The sequence below is a fragment of the Manacus vitellinus genome, unplaced genomic scaffold, assembly GCF_001715985.3.
Source record: "Manacus vitellinus isolate BGI_N305 unplaced genomic scaffold, ASM171598v3 scaffold_23_pilon, whole genome shotgun sequence".
In the NCBI taxonomy this organism is placed as follows: domain Eukaryota; kingdom Metazoa; phylum Chordata; class Aves; order Passeriformes; family Pipridae; genus Manacus; species Manacus vitellinus.
Window position 1 is genome coordinate 11,672,750 of NW_021939718.1, and position 17,951 is coordinate 11,690,700.

The window sequence follows — 17,951 nt, forward strand, 5'->3', positions numbered from 1 at the left end:
ACGTAAATAATAGTAATAAAGCTGTTGATAGCATACTAATTGTAAAGGGCTTCTCCATCCTACTGACTTAGGGTTACTGGGGAGAAATCCTTCCCTGGGAAGGTAGTGAGGGACTTTTCTGGATTTTCCAGAGAAGCTGTGCCTGCCCCATCGCTGGAAGTGTTCAAGGCTAGGCTGGATGGGGCTTGGAGCAACCGGGGATAGTGGAAGGTGTCCCTGCCTATGCCAGGGGGTAGAACCAGATGGACGTTGAAGTTCCTTCCAAACCAAACCACTCTGAGATTCTCTGATCTGGGACAGGTTACTTACTTATAGTCACCTTGATTTCAATTTACAAGCAGAAGCCAAGCCATCCTACTGGAATTACTGAAGAATGTTTCTCTAACTTTGCCATAAAATCCAGAGAACCCATAAAATCCAGTAGCTGAAGATGGAACAACCTCCTTCTGCCTGCGACAGCTGCTGAAGAATGACTGTGAAAGTGCAACTACTACTGTTCTGTATTTTCTTAGACAATCAAAATAAATCTGCAACAGCTCCAAGCAAGGCAAAACTTGAAGGGATCCTGATCAGACAAAAAAGTGCAAACCAGATCAAAAAAAAGCAAATTGCTGTCATTACTAAACCTCTCTTTGGCAGAAGAGGCTGCAGAGTGATTGGATTTACACCCTTTGCAGACAAGCAGTTGCAATTGCCCTGATGATTTAATGTCTCTGTTCCACATGAGTTCCTACAGACAGACCAACCAACTTTAGTGACAAATTTTTATTCATACCTTTACTACCACCAACCCCACATGGTCAATTAAGCTGGATCCTACCCTTCTTTCATCAAATACAAAGCCCATGCTGAAAAGGCAATTAAATGGCTACATTTTTCTGAGGAAAATAAAGGTGCTTTTGCAGGTCCTACAACACAGAACCATAAGGACACTTAACATAGCCAGAACTTCTTTTGAGATGAACCACACCTACCAATTTGTACCTGCTCCTTCAAATCTATCATGGATTGCAACAAAGGTCCCTTCCAACACAAACCATTCTGTGACTCTATAATTCAAATTTTGTCCCCCAAATTTGCCTGATTCTAGAATATTTACAGTTTTGAAGAGGTGGTAATTATTTTTTACATTTTATAGCTTTATTATTTTTTAAAGGTATTGAATAGCTAACAAAGGAAAGGCAGGAGAGGTAATGCAGGACAAGCAAGCAAAACAGTAATCAAGAATAGCCAACATAGCTGATCTATAATTATATATTTTATACATACATAATAAGGTTTGAATCATTAAGAACAAGAAGAATCAAAGCACTATGTGATACTCAGGCAAAACTATGCTTTTAAAGCTTAACAGGCTTTTTTAAAGCTTTAAAGCTTCTCACAAGCACGTAACTTGTGCATTTAGGATTCTTCAAGAAAACTGTACAGTTAAAAATTGGCAGGTCCGTAGTTACATTGTCAAGAAATGGCATCTCAGCCATTTTTCTATGAAAATAAGCAGATGATTCTTCCTCCGTGCTTGCCAAAATAAGATTAATTCAGTTGTCACCATTTTAGTTATGTAGCATATAGTCTTAATTAATTACTATTTAAAATCTGTTCTTAAGTTATGAGATTCATCCAAGGTGCAAAATGGAATGATCCAACAAGCTGTGGAAGTACGGAAAAGACACTGGAGACAGATTTCCTACCCTGATTAAAAAATGATAATTTAAGGAAAACAAAAAATCCACAGTGGCATTTAACAAATGTGCCCTGAAAGGGTTCATTTTAGAATCCCAGGAATCCCAATGGCCCCTCCAGCAGCACATCCCATCTCCAACAGCAGCAGTTGGAAAGGCTGTTCTGAGAGAACACAAGTCTGGGCTCTCTCTGTGTTTCACTCCCCTCATACTGCTCCAGCATATCTGCACCAAGAATGGTGGAGGACACTCCTGACAGGTCATTTTGCATCCATTTATGGACAAGTAGTCTCATGAATTTGTCTAACTGCTTTTGAACTGCTCATACAATCTGCTTCACCACTTGAGAGCCCAGGTGCTCAGATATAAATGGCTTTCTGTTAGCACAGGTACCTAACTTCCATTTAAGTGGCACTTAAAATGTTTTTGTAAATAAAATTAAAAAATAGTTTGCACTGCCTTTTGGTCATTTCAGTTGCCTCCCAAATGGAGCTGAATGTGCCATATATGATATCCACTTCTTTCGTGTTGTGCAATCTATATAGTGTATTTCAGAATTTTTAACAAAAGCATTCAGTAAGGGGGAATGTTCAGTAACCAGCTTCATTTTCCAGCAGTGAACTATCAGAGGTCATGGCAGTGGGAAGACACAAGGGCAATCCACCTTAGCGCACAAGGAGAGATGCTGGACCAGGCATACAGTAAGTTGCTGTTACAACTTATACCACAAAATCTCTGTTTGGAAACATCTGTGGAAGCAGAACCACTGCTACATAAGTTACCTGTACATGCTAGGCATTTTCTACAGAATGGGAAATAATCAAAAGAACCAATACTACTACACTGTCATTCATTTAATTGATTATGTACCTGTGTGGAAAATATTACTGAACCTTCATTTCAGAAAAACCGACCAACTCAAGTAACAATAGTACCAGGCCTTGAAGTTAGTTGGACTGGGTTTTATGTCCATGAAGTCTTACTGGGAAAAGCAAGATTACACTGTAGGGCAGCTAAACATTATTAGTTAATGCCTAGTTTTAAAATAAAACCTACTTGCTAGCTTGTACAGTACTACAGTTTGGTTTAAACCCCAGAAGTTCAATACATCATAGAAAATTTTAGTGGGAAATAAATATCCACCCAGCTTTCCCACCCCTAGGTCTTCTCCCTGTCAAACAGCTTTCCAGTCTGCACTGAAAGACTCCCTTTTCTCAGGAAGTTGTACTAATAATTTTCCAAAAATATTAGCAGGGGATCCATAGCAACTGTTGATATGACTCAAAATGATTTAAGAGCGGTCTTAGCAACCTTCTGTTAAGATATACTGTATACAGCCTTCCCCACTTAGCAAAATCCCACAATATGGCAAGAAAGATTTGTATGTCTAAGAATAGTGACCTACACACATTTTTCAAAATTATTTAAATCCTCCCTATCACATTTCCAGCAAGATGTGCCTCTACAACACTATGTCAGTGTGTTCTGTTCAGAGTTTTGATTCTTTCTCCTTTTTTAAAATCACACTATTAACATCCCTGCCATTTTAGAAATAATGTTTATTGATTTTTCTGTTAACACTGCTATAAATTAAGTGATGTAATGGACAGGATTATTGAAGTACTATAAAGAACATGTGTTCCAGATTCTTAACTCCTGACTGAAAAAGAGCAGACTCTGGATTAATACAGAGATAGTGCAGTTCTGTGCTGTGACTTGGGTAGTTTAGGTTGGTTGATGACTTTTTATATGACAGAGCAGACATATAACAGATTACATTACAGCTACCTGCTAAGTATCAAATGACAGATGAAAAAACACCTCATTCAGATTAAGCTGAGAAATAAATGCTTGAGAAAAAAAACAGATGCAAAATTCCCGATCACCTGCTATTCTGAGACTTAAGATACAGTCAGTGTCAGAATGGTCTGAATTACTTTTTCTGTGCTAAACCAGTAAAATGCTGGTTTATTGTTGGCAAGCCCAGAGCCAAGGTATGACACATGAAATGCGCTCCCTCCCATGGCTGTTGATAACAGAAGTAACCATGTCTGAGCAGTGCTGGTTAAAGAGGAAGGGAGGGATGGATGGACATGTGCTCTGGAACTTCCATTTCCTCTGGAATCCTGACTCACAGGATTTTAGACTATTTAGACAGTTTTTTAGACTCTTTCTGTAGGATCTTCAAGCCACCGAACTTTTGTTCAGTTTTATTGGTTAGTTTTTTCAACCTTTGAGCCTCCTGTAATAACAAAGTTCGATTTCTACCCTTGGATGTTTGATTTTACATTCCATCATCACCAAGCATTGATTAAGCCTTAGCACACACACCTGATTGTGTTTATGACTTTGTTTTCTCAGGGAAAGGTCAGACTTTATGACAACATCACTCTGTTAAAAACAAAACTGTTGGTGATACTTAGTACTGACTGCGATCAGGTTCATTTATCAGCTTTTAAAATTCTCCTGCCAGTTTGCTTCCACTCAGAAGAAAAATCAATGAAGACACAGATTAGCACGAGTAACAAGAATTAAAATTAATAAAATAAACAAATTCAGCTTCATCATAGTCTTAGACATGCATTTTTCTCTGAGTGTTGTCCCTCCCCCTGTTGAGGTCCTTCTACTTTGTATGCACTTCTATAAATATGCATCAGGGCAAAGAAAGATGAAAAATTAATGTATTTCCAACTTACACAGCAAAGACCCAAACAACACCACACAGTCTGAAGACAGAAACTCTAGCTACAACCACAGAGTCACTTTCTGCTGTTTCACATCTACCACTCATCCTCAGAGATTTCCAAAATGACAAAAAGGTCAAATGTAGCCTTTATAGATTAACTAAACATTACTTAACCTTGTTTTTTAAATTCATGGTTGTTACACCAAGCACATGTGATAAAATATATTCACCTTTATAATTGTGAAGATTTTTCCCATTTGTCTCATTTCTGTTCTCTGTTCTTTGTTTTCCAACCTTTTTCCTATTCTTGTGGACATTTTTTTCTTTCAAATTGCCTCATTGTTTAGCATTTGATCATGGTCCTTTCTGGCTGCTGCCTTTTTAACTGGGTTATTATACCTCAATATTTATGTGGATATTGCATACAGAAGGATATTACATACATACAGTATGTTTGAGCTGTTGAGACAATGCCACTATGTATTTGTGCATAACTTATACAAATATATGTAATATATATGTAAAAATGTAATGTAATACATATATGTAAATATATGTAATATATATGCAATATATATATGTATACCCTTATATAGTATAAATAAGATTGATATTATATTTTATATTATATTTTTATATTATATTTAAATAACTAATATAACTAAGTAAAATAAATACCTAACACTAAAACCACCCACCAAGTTGTAAGTAAGCTGTTCAGGAGAAAGGCATGCAATATCTGCAATTCTACTTCTGAATCTCTGTAAAAAGAAGTTAAAATCCACAGTTGGCAATATTTCTGGAAGGCAACATTAATCCATAAATACTCCTTAATTTTCCTGTCATTGCAGAATTAAGCTACTTCCAGCTCACACAGACCTTACCAGGTGTGCTAAATTGATGTCATTATACGCCATCAGGAAACACCCACAGAGACCTGTAGCAACATTTAGAAGTTTTGTTAAACAGCTATGTGTTCTAATTGATTTGTATTCTTTAAAACAGCTAAAGCAAGCTATCACCGGATGTAGAGAAGGAATGACTGAAGGCACCAGGGAGATTTACCTCAGAAGAAAGCCAATCACAGGAACTTCATTTGAGCATTTTAAGGTTATTACTAGAGGAAGTGCAATTAAATCATCACCATTTATCAATTATCATTATAAAATACTATGCAACCTTATCATGTTAATTTATTTATGAGAAGGTAACTGACTTCTGATTTTTCCAATAATCTAGTCAGTAAAAATATTCAAAGATGCTTTCTCTGAAAATGAGCATGACTTTCTACAATAAACAAAACTACAGAAGTCCAAATTTTACCTAAAATTCAGTAAATGCCAAATACCTACATTCTTTGGAGTTCAGGCAATGTCTCAGCTCCTGATTTCAGATACATTTTACCACAGAGAGTATAAGCCAAAATACAGTTGTATCAGAAATGTGCACAGGCATGGCACCTGCATTTCATAAAACACATTGGAATAAAGGTCCCAAATGATTAGTGTAAGATTCTGGATCTGGAAGGCCAAAAAAAACCAGACAGTAAGCCTTTCTTTTCCTAATCTGCAATCAAAGGACAAATCAGCCCTAGTTAAAAGCTAAGTAATATGTGTGGGCAATGGTAAGCTCTGTTTTTCCTCCCAGTGGTGGAGTGCTTATACCATTTAAAATCTGTATCTGTTTTGGATTAAAACCTTAAACCTTTTCTCTGTGCTGTTCATGTGTACTGAGTGTTCAAGTCTGATTTGATGAGCCTGCCCAGTGACTTGTATTGTAGAATGTGTGTCCCTGCAGGCAAAGCCTAACCCACATAACAAAATGGGTCAGCAGAGAAGCAGAGAGGGAAAGCTCCGTATTGCAATTCAGAGCCCTGATTCATCTGAGGGGGGAAAAGTTCTCTTTTTATTGTAGACTTAACTCTTGCTTTGATCTGAGGCTTGCAGGCTAGTGCTTACAGTGTGTTTTTATTATCTTCCATAATCTCCTTATTTCAACAGAAAGTCACATTTTGCTGCTATAACTTCGCTAAATTTCTCCAAAATGTTCTTTTTTTCCTCTTAGTTCATGTTTGTCACTGGATTCACAGTGGCTGAACTGCCTCTGGAGAGGTGTCACAGAAACAGGTTCATCTCTTCACACATTTTGCCACCCAAAAACCCCGTTTCTGCAAAAATTTGTGTGCATATTTCTTACACAAAACTCCAATTATTAGATGTAGGACAGTTTTTACTTTACTGTCCCTTAAGAGGCAGAAATAACCCCCCTGTGAGAGTGACCTGTTTTTCCTTTTGGCTTCCACCACTCTGATTTTACACATTCTGAACATACTGTTTATGCCTTTTTCTCACTAGTGTCACATTATTACATCATTTTATTAAAATCTAATTTTCTCATCTTCATTCATAGACAAGCCAGGTAATGCTTTATGTAAAAGTGTGTATTACAAGAATCTGCCAACTCTCAACTGAAATTCAGACATGCACAGCAAATACCAGAAAAATAATGTTTGTCATAATATAAATAATAGTCCGTGGCTGCAAAAAACAAAAATGCTGCTCATGTTTCCACTGTAGATGGCTGAGTACCATCTACAAGTAGGCATCCTGTAATTAAACTGTATTATTTTAATTAGGGGAACACCTGTAGAACTCAGTGGAAGTCACATCCCCGTTGTGTCAGCTGCTGTGGCAAGAGACCTGGAAAAAGCTAAAACCAAAAAATTAAGGAAGGAAAGGGGAGGGGTAAAGGACACATTGGTATTTTGGTCTGATGGGAAAAAAATTCACACCTGGAGAGTCTCTAGTCTTTGTCCAAACTTGCACTGGGGAGCTGGAGTAACAGGGAAGAGATCAGAGCAACCAAGTCAGCTCTGAACCATGTTTCACTATTAGACTGCAATAACTTATTGTTTGATGAGAGACCAACTTTCTCTCATTCAGTCCCGAGGATTGCAAGTCTATTTAAAACTGAAAATGACACACATTATTTTTTGGTAATTTGATTACAAGACAACGCGTGAAGTGTTACAATAATATATTTTACTTACATAAATAAGTCTACTTTTGTATTAACCCAAATCCATGATTGCTCAGAAATCACCTGAATTACGGATGGGCGTTGGAAGAGTATTCTAAATGTGAGACACTGTCAAACTAAGCCTTAAATATATATCCTTTCAAAACCAGAACTGAAACTATTGCTGGTAACTGGCTAAGCACAACCAGAGTCAGACTTGTGTCTGTGTGCACGTGTGCATGCATATATATTTATGTATTTATTTTTATATTTATATTTATTACTTGTGTCCAGGGAAGGAATAAGGCCACTGAGGATTCTCAGGCATATACTGCATTCCAAAGTTTTGTAAAGGACCAGTGGATCCTCACCTGCTGTGTGATGGTGTCCCAGGGCCCCTCCTGCAGACGATCCTGGTAACATGCATGAACACTTCCCCATATTTCCTCCAGAGTTAAAGGTCTTCCATCTGCGATGGGGAGAAACAACCACGCCCAGCCAAAGCTCTTAAGCATATCTTTAATATTCAACAGCAAAATAGCAAAACTAAAGCTAATTTTGTAAAATAAAAGTTTGGATGAGATTAATTTAAAACCACAAAATAACACCATGAAGAGTTATCTAGTGCGTAAGTATATCCAATTAATAGTGAGAGAGTGGAAAAATCTGAGGAGCAAAATTCTGCAGATAAAAGTTTGCTGCATTTTCGTAACCTACAGGCTCTTAATTTTTTTCTTGAGCTCCATTTATATGGTATTGTTGCATCAGATTTTTACCTGTGACACTAGAATTATGCCAAGATATTAGTGTCGACTACTTAGAAAATAAGCATGTCAATTTTTAATGAGCATTTGTTTATGGCAAACAGAGTATTTTGATACACTTTCAATAAGTAGCTTCATCTTGGCATTTATCAGGTGTCAGAAATCATCATCCTCTGACAAATAGTTTTATTCTACTGACATTTGCACGTCTGTAAAATGAAAAAGAGTTATTCACACAATTAACATTTGAATGCCATGTTTAGACATAAGTTCCAACCAGCTGCCTACTGCCTCTCTTTTATTTTCTGCATATATATTTATAAAAAAGCACCAAGTTCTGAACTTATAGCAAAATCATGTGGCACTTAAGTTATCTGAGAGGGTAACAGCATATTAACCAGCTATTCCATGGCATCCTCATGGACATGAGACTTGTTAGACCATCATGTCCACTGTCTTATGATGAAGATACCAGAACTGCACTGGAGATGGTTTGCTAATACTAAGAAATTTGTATTAGCAAATACTAATTTTTCTAAATTCTAATGTAATTAACTTTAGAAAGATATATTTATGCTCAGATCACCTGTGTGTAGGTAACAGAAGATGCCATGCATACCTGCAATTCCATTTCCAACCTGCAGAGTAAGTCCAAGTGTAAAATCTAGAATAACACATCCTAATGCAACATTTGATTTGGCACTCCACATTTTGTTCTGTACACCTTCCCTTGTGAACTTTTATAGTAACACCTGAGCAAATTCAGATTGTACAGGTGGAATGGATTACTCTGACTCTGTTAATCTCGTTTATAGAAGTAATCAAATATTATTGAAGCATTAACCATATTATAGGTAAAACTGAGTTTTGTGTTTACCGCGCAGCAAATCCAATTCTTTCTCAAGCTCCCAGACTTGCCCAAAACACAGACCTGTATTCTCTGGGCACTTTTAGACCCATTTTTCCAGGGCTGCCAGCACTCTCACGTGTTTAGTAGCCCTGGTGCACATTCTTGCTACCCACTGAGACTTCTAATATCCATGTGGGCTGGCAGAGCAGTCAGTAATTGTTGCTGCTGGCAACAAGGGGGCCACTGTGGCACCTTCCGAGCCAAGAGCCTCTTGGCTTTGTGCCTCATTCTTCCCCGTGATGGAGCTGAACTCAGGAAGTTCAGCCAGAAAGAGGAAGAAACAGCAGCACCAAGCCAAGACAAGTGGCAGGAGAGGAAGGCAGAGGCTCCAGATTTACCATCATTACATTTACTCATCACTTACCCACGAGGGCACAGTTTGCTCCATGTCCCACGGCTCATCCCAAGCCTAGCTGGAATAGTTTTATTATTAAACTGTTTAGATCACAACAAACTTTTCTGAGAAAAGCTTCTCGATGGCCCACTTGGGGTTAATCATGTCACCACAGACGAGTTGCAGCTCTCAGCTGGTATCTTAATTCTTGCAAAGACCGGAAACTCTTTAGGCAGGCAAATTCCACATATATTCTCAGAGAAAATTTTGAGGCTTCCCAAGTTGCTGTATTCTGTTTTCTTGATGTTTATGGAGGGCTTTGAACAATTTCTGAGACTCCCAATTTAAAGTTTTTAATAATTTTAATAATTTTAAAACTTTTAGTAATTTAGCAATTTCTGAGATTCCCAATTTAAAGTTTTTAATCATTTCTGACATTCTCAATTAAAGGGATTTTTTACACTTTTGAGTGAAATGGTGTACAAAATTGTTTTGAGGCATCATTCTGACACATTTTATAAAAAACAATCTTGAGAAACTGTTGCCAAAAGAGAAAAAACACCATTACAGCTAAAGGGAATATCAAATCATACAAATTATTCAATCTCATTTATGTCCAAAGCCACAATAAAACCAGTTCTTACGGGACATGGTCTTAAGAGCAGCTGTATTTCTGAGAAAGGACATGGTGGTTACATGCTTCTGAGTTCAGGGAGTAAATCTGCATTCTGGAAAGTGCTTCAGCCAGGCCCAGTATGATTATGAATACAGAAAGTCATGCCTTCAGGGTTAGAGGAAGTTACACCACTTCAGAAGCTCACTCTCCCTAACCACTGATTAGCATGGTTTTTGTTGGCAGGGATTTAGCTATATGTCACAGAGCTAGATAGATTTTGAACAGATCAGCTTCAAAAACCAATTCCTTCTCTTTTTCCTAGAGGAGTAAGGCTGAAGCCCTTACTGACTCCCACTAGTTCTGCTCTTTCTTTTCAGTATTTAGACAGCATTCATGATGATTCCTTTAACTTTTCAGGAAAAACAAGAAGTGCGAGATAAGCCATCATTTTTTTAGCAGGCAAGGTAATTCCTGAATGGTGCCTGTGCTCACCTGTGATTGTGTGGTTGCTACCTCACTCTGGTTTTTTAATCTATGACAAGAGGTTTTTGAATGTATGGCTTCAGATGAAGGATGGTTCAGGAAAAGACCTAAGTTCCTTGGTCTATTAAAGACTAAGAAAAGAGGTGAATACTCTGCTGATTAAAGAAAGCTTACTGGACCTAGCCCAGCCCATCCGGCCGATGCCAGCATTGAAGAGGAAGGATAATTGCCTACACCATCTGTCTCTAAGAGGGCTAACTGCTGACATCACATACCAGCAGGGGTGATGTCAGCAGGGATTTCTTCAACTACCTACCTGATAGTCCCAAAAGCCAGAGAAAGGAAGAGAGGCTCCTATTTCTGGAAGGTATGGCAGGCATAAGGCTGATTTTGGGGAAAGGAGCCTCTGAGGTATTGGAACCACTGCCTTGAGCTCCTGACACAGACTGTGACTTCAGGAAGTCTGAATTTAGGAATATATGCCACGTGGGGAAGCATCACGAGGTAGTGAAAAATGTTTCTTATGTGTATACATGTAGCCTAAAAATATCTTCTTGGCATCCTATAATGTTCTCAAGCATCTTTCCAGACACGCTCATCACACTTTAATCATTATTTTCAACTGAAATATTTGTCCTTGCACAGAACAAGATCCTCCCTGTAAATCTACACCCAGAGACTACCAAGAAGTTTAGATGTGTCTCAGAATGTTTAAGTTCTGCTGCAATTAAAATTTCAAACCTTACCTTACACCACCTTACGTATCAAACTTCATCTCAAAAAAAAGAGGTCTATACATGAATTCCAGAAAATAAGCTATTTCATCCAATTTAGACAGCAGCAAGGATAAGGACACAATGCAAGTTTTTCCCTTCTGCAGGAAGAAGTGATCTGTAGCGGTTGAACATAACTGGTAGAAGAGAGGAGTGAAAACTGGATGTCTTCACTGACACAAGCTCCTAAAGATGCCAACCAAGCTGAAAATGACAGGAAAATCCCCCCAGTAACTCTACAGGGAGCCTTTTTCCTAGGAGGGACTGTGAGAGACCAAGTCAATGGGAACTGGACTCACATACAGTGGGAAAAAGGTAGGATTTCATCATTCAAGAAGAGTTTGTCAAGAGTCTGGCAGATTTGCACAGGTAGCATCAGCTGCTGTTAGAACACACAAAGTGAGGAAGTGAATACGACAAAACTACTCCATCAGGTTGAACAGAATTATTATTATTATTATTGTTGTTGTTGTTACTGTTGTTGTTGTTGTTATTATTATTATTATTATTATTATTATTATTATTATCTAGGTGTAATGGCCATTGAACACACTGCCAGGGAGGAAGCAGAGTTTTGCATTCTAACTCTGTGTCCCGCTCCTGGGGAAGGCAAGACTGGACAGGGCTGTGGAAATCCTGGAAGGATTATAGCTCAGCTCCACCCCCTGCAACAGCTCTAATTAACATCAGGATCAGTACGGACAGGATTCAAGGGAAATCATGAACAGCTCACAAGACATTGGTGAGGAATTGATTCTGTTACCTAATTTACAAATAATGGTAGGAATTTAGACTGGGAAATTGATGAAGGTGTCTGGAAAATTCTTCCTTGATTATTTCAGATGAGGAACGCAGTGAGTATTGCTTGTTGTCCGAGAAGCAAGGTGAGGAGCCTATCACATGAAGACTATTACCTCAAAGGAAAAAAATCTCAGGCCATTACCTTGAATTTTCCTCATACCAGGTTTGGGACAAGATAAAACATACACTGCTCAGGTATCTCAAGAGATTGTGAGCAACTGTCACCTACACAATCCCAAAAACTCCATGTTGGGACCTTCAGACAGCACAGCACAAGCAGGCAAACAACATGCGGGGAAGATAGAATTTCAAAGGTAAGCTATCCGTAATTAAAATCAGAGAGTACTTGCTGAAAACATTGTAGGAAATGCACTTATTGCCACCACTGTGTATCCTTCTCTCTTCAAGAGTCAGGTATACTTAAATGTTAAAAGAGAACCCAGGTGACTTCAGGAAGTATCCAAAAAAAGCCCTTGCTCTCCATTGTGAAAGGTTCCCAAGAAGTGTTTTAAAAGGTAATTGTACTTGCAGAAACAATTACAATTCTGTACTGCAAGGGGAGCTGTTTGCACATAATACCATGATTGTGCATTAGATCATCCACTGGCTCCTGTAATACCCACTTCCAGCTATAAGGAGTCATGTTTCAACACCTCCGATTCCCTGATGCTGACAAGCTAAACAACTGGTTTTGTCTCTGTGAGCTCTTCTCTGGTGATTAACTGCTTATGGTGAATACTAATTATATGAAAGTACAGTACAGTAGAGATAGTGTCCTACTTCCTCTACCTGCAGTGTCTCCATCCTCTTCTTGTAGAGACAGTGAACTATTAATTCAGCAAAAATGAAGAAAATTACATTTTTCGGGACCACAAATAGGTTAACCCGTCTCTCACAGCAAAACTTCCTTTGTCTTCCTGTCTGCACAACAAGTTTAAAGGCAAAACAGTGCACATTTGTAAAAGCCTGTAATAAAACTAGAAATAAATTTGCAGCAGGATGTGTGCAAATGAGTTCTGTTGGTGGTAAAGGCAGAGCAATGTCCCCAATTCCCCATGTCCCAGTCTGAAAATTTACCCCAAATTATCCATTCCTGAAACTGCACCTCAGACTAAAATCTTTCCACCAGGGAGTCTATGAGAATTTGTTCTCCAATTTTGAATGTGAAGTGCCTTTCAAAATGCCAACACTGCAAAATTAGAAACCATTAAACAATATAAGGCAGAGAGTGATTAAATCTACCAAACACATTCAAAGCAGCTTAAGCTACTTTTTAATTAAAAAAGAAAAGATATCACTGGCAACATTCAGACATCTTTATCTAGATAAAGGTAAGATATTATTCAAAACACAAAAGATGTTGATCACTGAATCATTTAGGTCTGAAAAGACTTCTAAAATTGAGTCCAAGCCTTAACCCAGCATGGCCATGTTCAGCACTAAATCCTGTCCCCAAGTGCCACATCCACACGTTTTTTGAACACTTCCAGGGAGGGTGACTTCGCCACTGCCCCAGGCAGCCTGTACCAGTGCTGGACATAGACTTTGGGCAGTGAGGTACAGAGCACAGCCAATGCCACAGTGCGATCACTCTGTTTGCTGATTAAATAAGTGACACAAACAGCAGCCTTAGGTAACAAGATGCATATTTCAGGAAGGAAAGATGATCAGTTAGTGCCTCCAGAGCCAGTTTAAATACAAAAACTCAATACCATATTGGTATTATTTTATTTTCCCTTAAGCAGCAAATTTAAACAGAAAACAGCATACAATTTTAAAGACACATTTAGACCCCAACCTTTTGACTCAAATTCAGGCTCCAAAGAAACACACAAGCTCTGTGATTATGCCCACTTACTGCGTGGCCCAATTCAAACGTGCTGCATTAAGTTTCTGCAGTCATTTCAAGAAAAGGAACAAGAAAAATGACCAGCAGTTTTAGTCAACCACAGGCACAATGCCAAGAGCCAAAGTTCAGCCTCCCTCAGGCTGAGGTGATATCATCTATTCCATGGTCCTGAAGCTCTGTGTTACAAAATTTACTGGTGAGCAGCCTCATCTCTTATTTTCTTATTTTACACATCTGTTCCTCACTTTAACACAAGAATTCATGTTTTTAACATCTACTGCATCCCACATATTTAATACACGATTGCTCGGTCTTACCTAAAAAGCATGCCCTGAAATAAAGCACAGGTACTTGGTAGCTGCTGGAGTACAAGACATGATACTCATAGCGAATCACTTCTTCTGTTGTACAAACTCCAGCTACTTGAGAATCATCCAAAGACTCCTAAAACAACAAAAATGAACAGGACAATACATCAACTTTTGCATTTGCATCAAGGGAAATTATCACAAATTCAGTAAATGCACAGAGCAGAAATAATGGCAACCACCCCTTTCACAGCAGTACTCATGTAAATTCCCAAAGGAATGTTTTCAACACTAGCAAGAAAACCACTGAAGTCCAAAACCTTCAAAGACTTCTTACATACTAACTTCCACAAACTGTGAACTACGTGTAAGCATTTCCAGAACTGAGATCTTTCTAAAAGAAGACCTGAAATCTCTGAAAATCTTTATGCACAGTGTGGGAAGATGGTTGGGGTTAAAAATTAGAGGAGACTAAGAATTATAGGGTAAAATGCAGATGCATCTCCCTCGATGGTAACACAAAGGTTCCCTATACAATGATAAGCATCTGCTAAAGGGGATGGAAGAGAGGGTGAGGCTTCACTTTTTATGGCCTCACTCCATAAAAATCCCTGCAGGGATGGGAACATGGGGGCACTTTTTAGTTCAAACACCACATAGTACCTGTCAACCAAGAGACAGACATGAAGATGCTCTGCAGCTGAGCCAACAATTTTACTGAATCCCTGGAAGCCAAGATGTGACCACGCCCATTAAGCATGTGAAGTGAGTTTACATCAATCAGAGATAAAGTATTCATAGAATCATAGAATCAGCTGGGTTGGAAGGGACCTCTGCGATCATCAAGTCCAACCCTTGATCCACTACCGCTGCGGTTACTAGACCATGGCACTAAGTGCCACATCCAGTGTTGTCTTAAAAACCTCCAGGGACAGAGAATCCACCACCTCCCTGGGCAGCCCATTCCAATGGCTGACCATCCTCTCTGTAAAGAGATTCTTCCTAATATCCAACCTAAACCTCCCCTGGCACAGCTTAAGACCATGCCCTCTTGTCTTGCTGATAGTTGTCTGGGAAAAGAGACCAACCCCCACCTGGCTACAACCTCCTTTCAGGTATTAATGACTGAAGTCACTCAAGCTCCACCTAACCTAAAGAAATAGTATAGAAGTAAGTTGAGGATAGGAGGAAAATTAGGAAGATTCCACTGAAATTGCTGGCATATGTTGTCTTCCCCCCTATAGGGGCCTATTGGGTAAGAAACATACTCTATGTGCACTGAATGCTGTTTCTAGGATTAGAGCTTGTGCTTGCTTTAGAGGATATTAGATCGCTTTAAACTCATTTTTGCACTCAGACACTACCACTGATGACTTTGAACCTTATTAACCTGTCCCAATTTGTATTAATAAAGAGTGGTATTCCATAAACTGTTAGAGTGAGTCCTTCTCAGCTGCTGGCAGTTGCCAGTGGTGGTTAACAGGCTGGGAAGATCCACTGAGGGGTCTCCACACGGTTGCCTGAGCCCCTCCTGAAAAGGGCAGTCAAATCACCCTCCAACCCTGTGAATCTGTTCAGTGAAGGGTCCCCTCACGGGACACTGACAGACTGATTGGGCACAGGAGTCTCAGCTTTCCTGGGGCTCCAACAGACAAATAAAGCACTGAGGATCAAGAAAATCTCCCCCACACCAAGGGTTGGGTAGACCCCCCTCCTTTTCACATGACACACAGTAACTGGCACAATAAAGTTACTACAGCTGCATCTCTCTTTGTTACATTTAGTATAGACCATATATCCTTAAATAATCTGATTTTGTTTGCCAAAAAGACAAATCAAATGCATCCACCAAAAATTCTCTGATCTACTTTCTTTAAAGGCTTTTTGCCAGGGGTTGTTTTTGTTAATAATGCTTCTAAAACTGAGATTATTTTTTTTACCTGTTAATGTATATTTATAGTGTAAAGTAGTAAAGTTATAGTAGACTTGAACTAAATCATAAGAGATGGAACTAACTGCATTGACATATACCCCAATTGCAGCACAGACTTCATAACATTTCAAATTAATATTCAAACAGTGCTAAGCACTAAGTTGTTTGGACTTTTCTAAAAACTGTCATTTCTCAATGACTCTGGAAACGGAACCATTAAATTAATAATGCCATTAAGAGTAAATGTCAGAACAAACTTTCCAAGAAGACCCTATGGGTGTGGACTTGTTCGGTGCTCAAACTCCCAGATTTACATGCATGAACTAAGCAACCATAATGCCCCGCAGGTTGGGTGTGCATTTCACAACTTGGCTACTGCCAAGCAACTCTGAATATTGGCTTATGGTCTCTGTCCAAGCAAAATTTAAAAAAAAGATTGAACAGAAAACAAGAAACAGCATCCTCTGAACACTATGCTGGCTTAACACACAAGAAATTTAAAGCTATTTTGCATTTTTATCTCACATCCTCACGTAACTCAGCGATGGATCGATCTATAAGGAAATATAAAAACTGATAAACTGTAACATCCAAAATATTTTCAGGGTTTTTTTCTGGTGTGATTTTCCACAGTTTTAGAGTATTTGACAACCAGATGCTGCTGAGGCAAATGGATAGAAGTTCACAAATGGAAAGCCCAGAGCTTGGGAAGCTGCAGACCAAGGAACTGAAGGTACATTTTTGGACACTAAATGAGAAGCTCACAGATGGTCACAGAACAGAAGTTTCCTGGGAAATTCTACACGGCTGCAGGAATGGTTGATTTTAGCTTATCAGGGAACAGGCATCTAAAGCACTGAAAGGGAACATTAAAAAAAGTGCTCTCTGTGTTAACCTAGTTTTCAAAGCTGCATGTGAAGAGATACTGAAGACAACGTGCCAGAAGGGACAGTGGTGATTTCTGTACCTGACTTCACTGGCCAGGTAAGGTCAGGTATGATATGCCCAGCTCCCATGTACATGTGTAACGGACTAAGGAAGTCTTTTCCTCCTCACACCAATCATACCCGCTGTTAGATACAAAATACACCTTAAAAAAATATATATCTTGAGGAAGATATAAATTGCTTCTTTACAGTATGCTGAATTGCCTTTAAAGTTGATCAGAGCTTCAGTGAGAACAGCAAAAGAAAGACCCAAAAGCAGCCCAAAAAGCTGCAAAAAAAAAAGCAGCCTGTGGAAAAAAGAAAACAAAATTAAAATAATGCAGCTACAGATTGGCTTTCACGTGTTTAGGGGTGGGGAAGAGAAAGAGTCTGTACCCAGGACTGATACTACATTAAAATTCACAAAATCCACTCTGACCAACCTCCTGGAATCAACATCATGCTGCTTCTCAGGCATTAATGTTTCATCAGATATCATGGCCTTGCCTATTGCTTAGTCACCAGCTTGCCCTGCCCTTAAAGGTACTTCTGGAAATGGCAAAACTACCTGTTCATGTATTCAATACTGTTGTTCTAGAAAAAAAAAAAAAGCTGCATGTGTGCATTGCTTTAAGGGTAAAATGGTTAATTTGTGACTATTTTAGATCTGCATACAAAGGCAGACAGCTGAATCCTTCTTAGGGCTACTCTAATCCTCTTTCCTCTCAGTAAACAGCAATTTCCCATTTTCTGACATAAAAAGACACATCGTTGATGTGCAATCCTGTACTTTACAGTCTCTGTAAGTAAAACACACAGTATTTTTGCCGGGAAAGTACAATTTGTAGCCTAAAAGTTTAGATGGTAT

General features: G+C 38.8%; 1 protein-coding gene across 3 annotated transcripts in view; it reads right to left on the reverse strand.

Moving 5' to 3' along the window:
- ATG10 (autophagy related 10) overlaps positions 1–17,951 on the reverse strand; it is a 60,925-nt gene that overhangs the window by 7,540 nt on the left and 35,434 nt on the right. For all 3 annotated transcript variants that reach the window (XR_001920694.2, XR_001920693.2, XM_018072896.2), the window contains exons 4-5: positions 14,234–14,360; positions 7,758–7,855 (exon numbers count right to left, since the gene is read on the reverse strand). Coding sequence is in view for 1 of the 3 variants with exons in the window: in XM_018072896.2 (XP_017928385.1) it covers positions 7,758–7,855; positions 14,234–14,360 (225 nt within the window). In the remaining 2 variants the exon portion in view is untranslated. The remainder of the gene's footprint in view (positions 1–7,757; positions 7,856–14,233; positions 14,361–17,951) is intronic.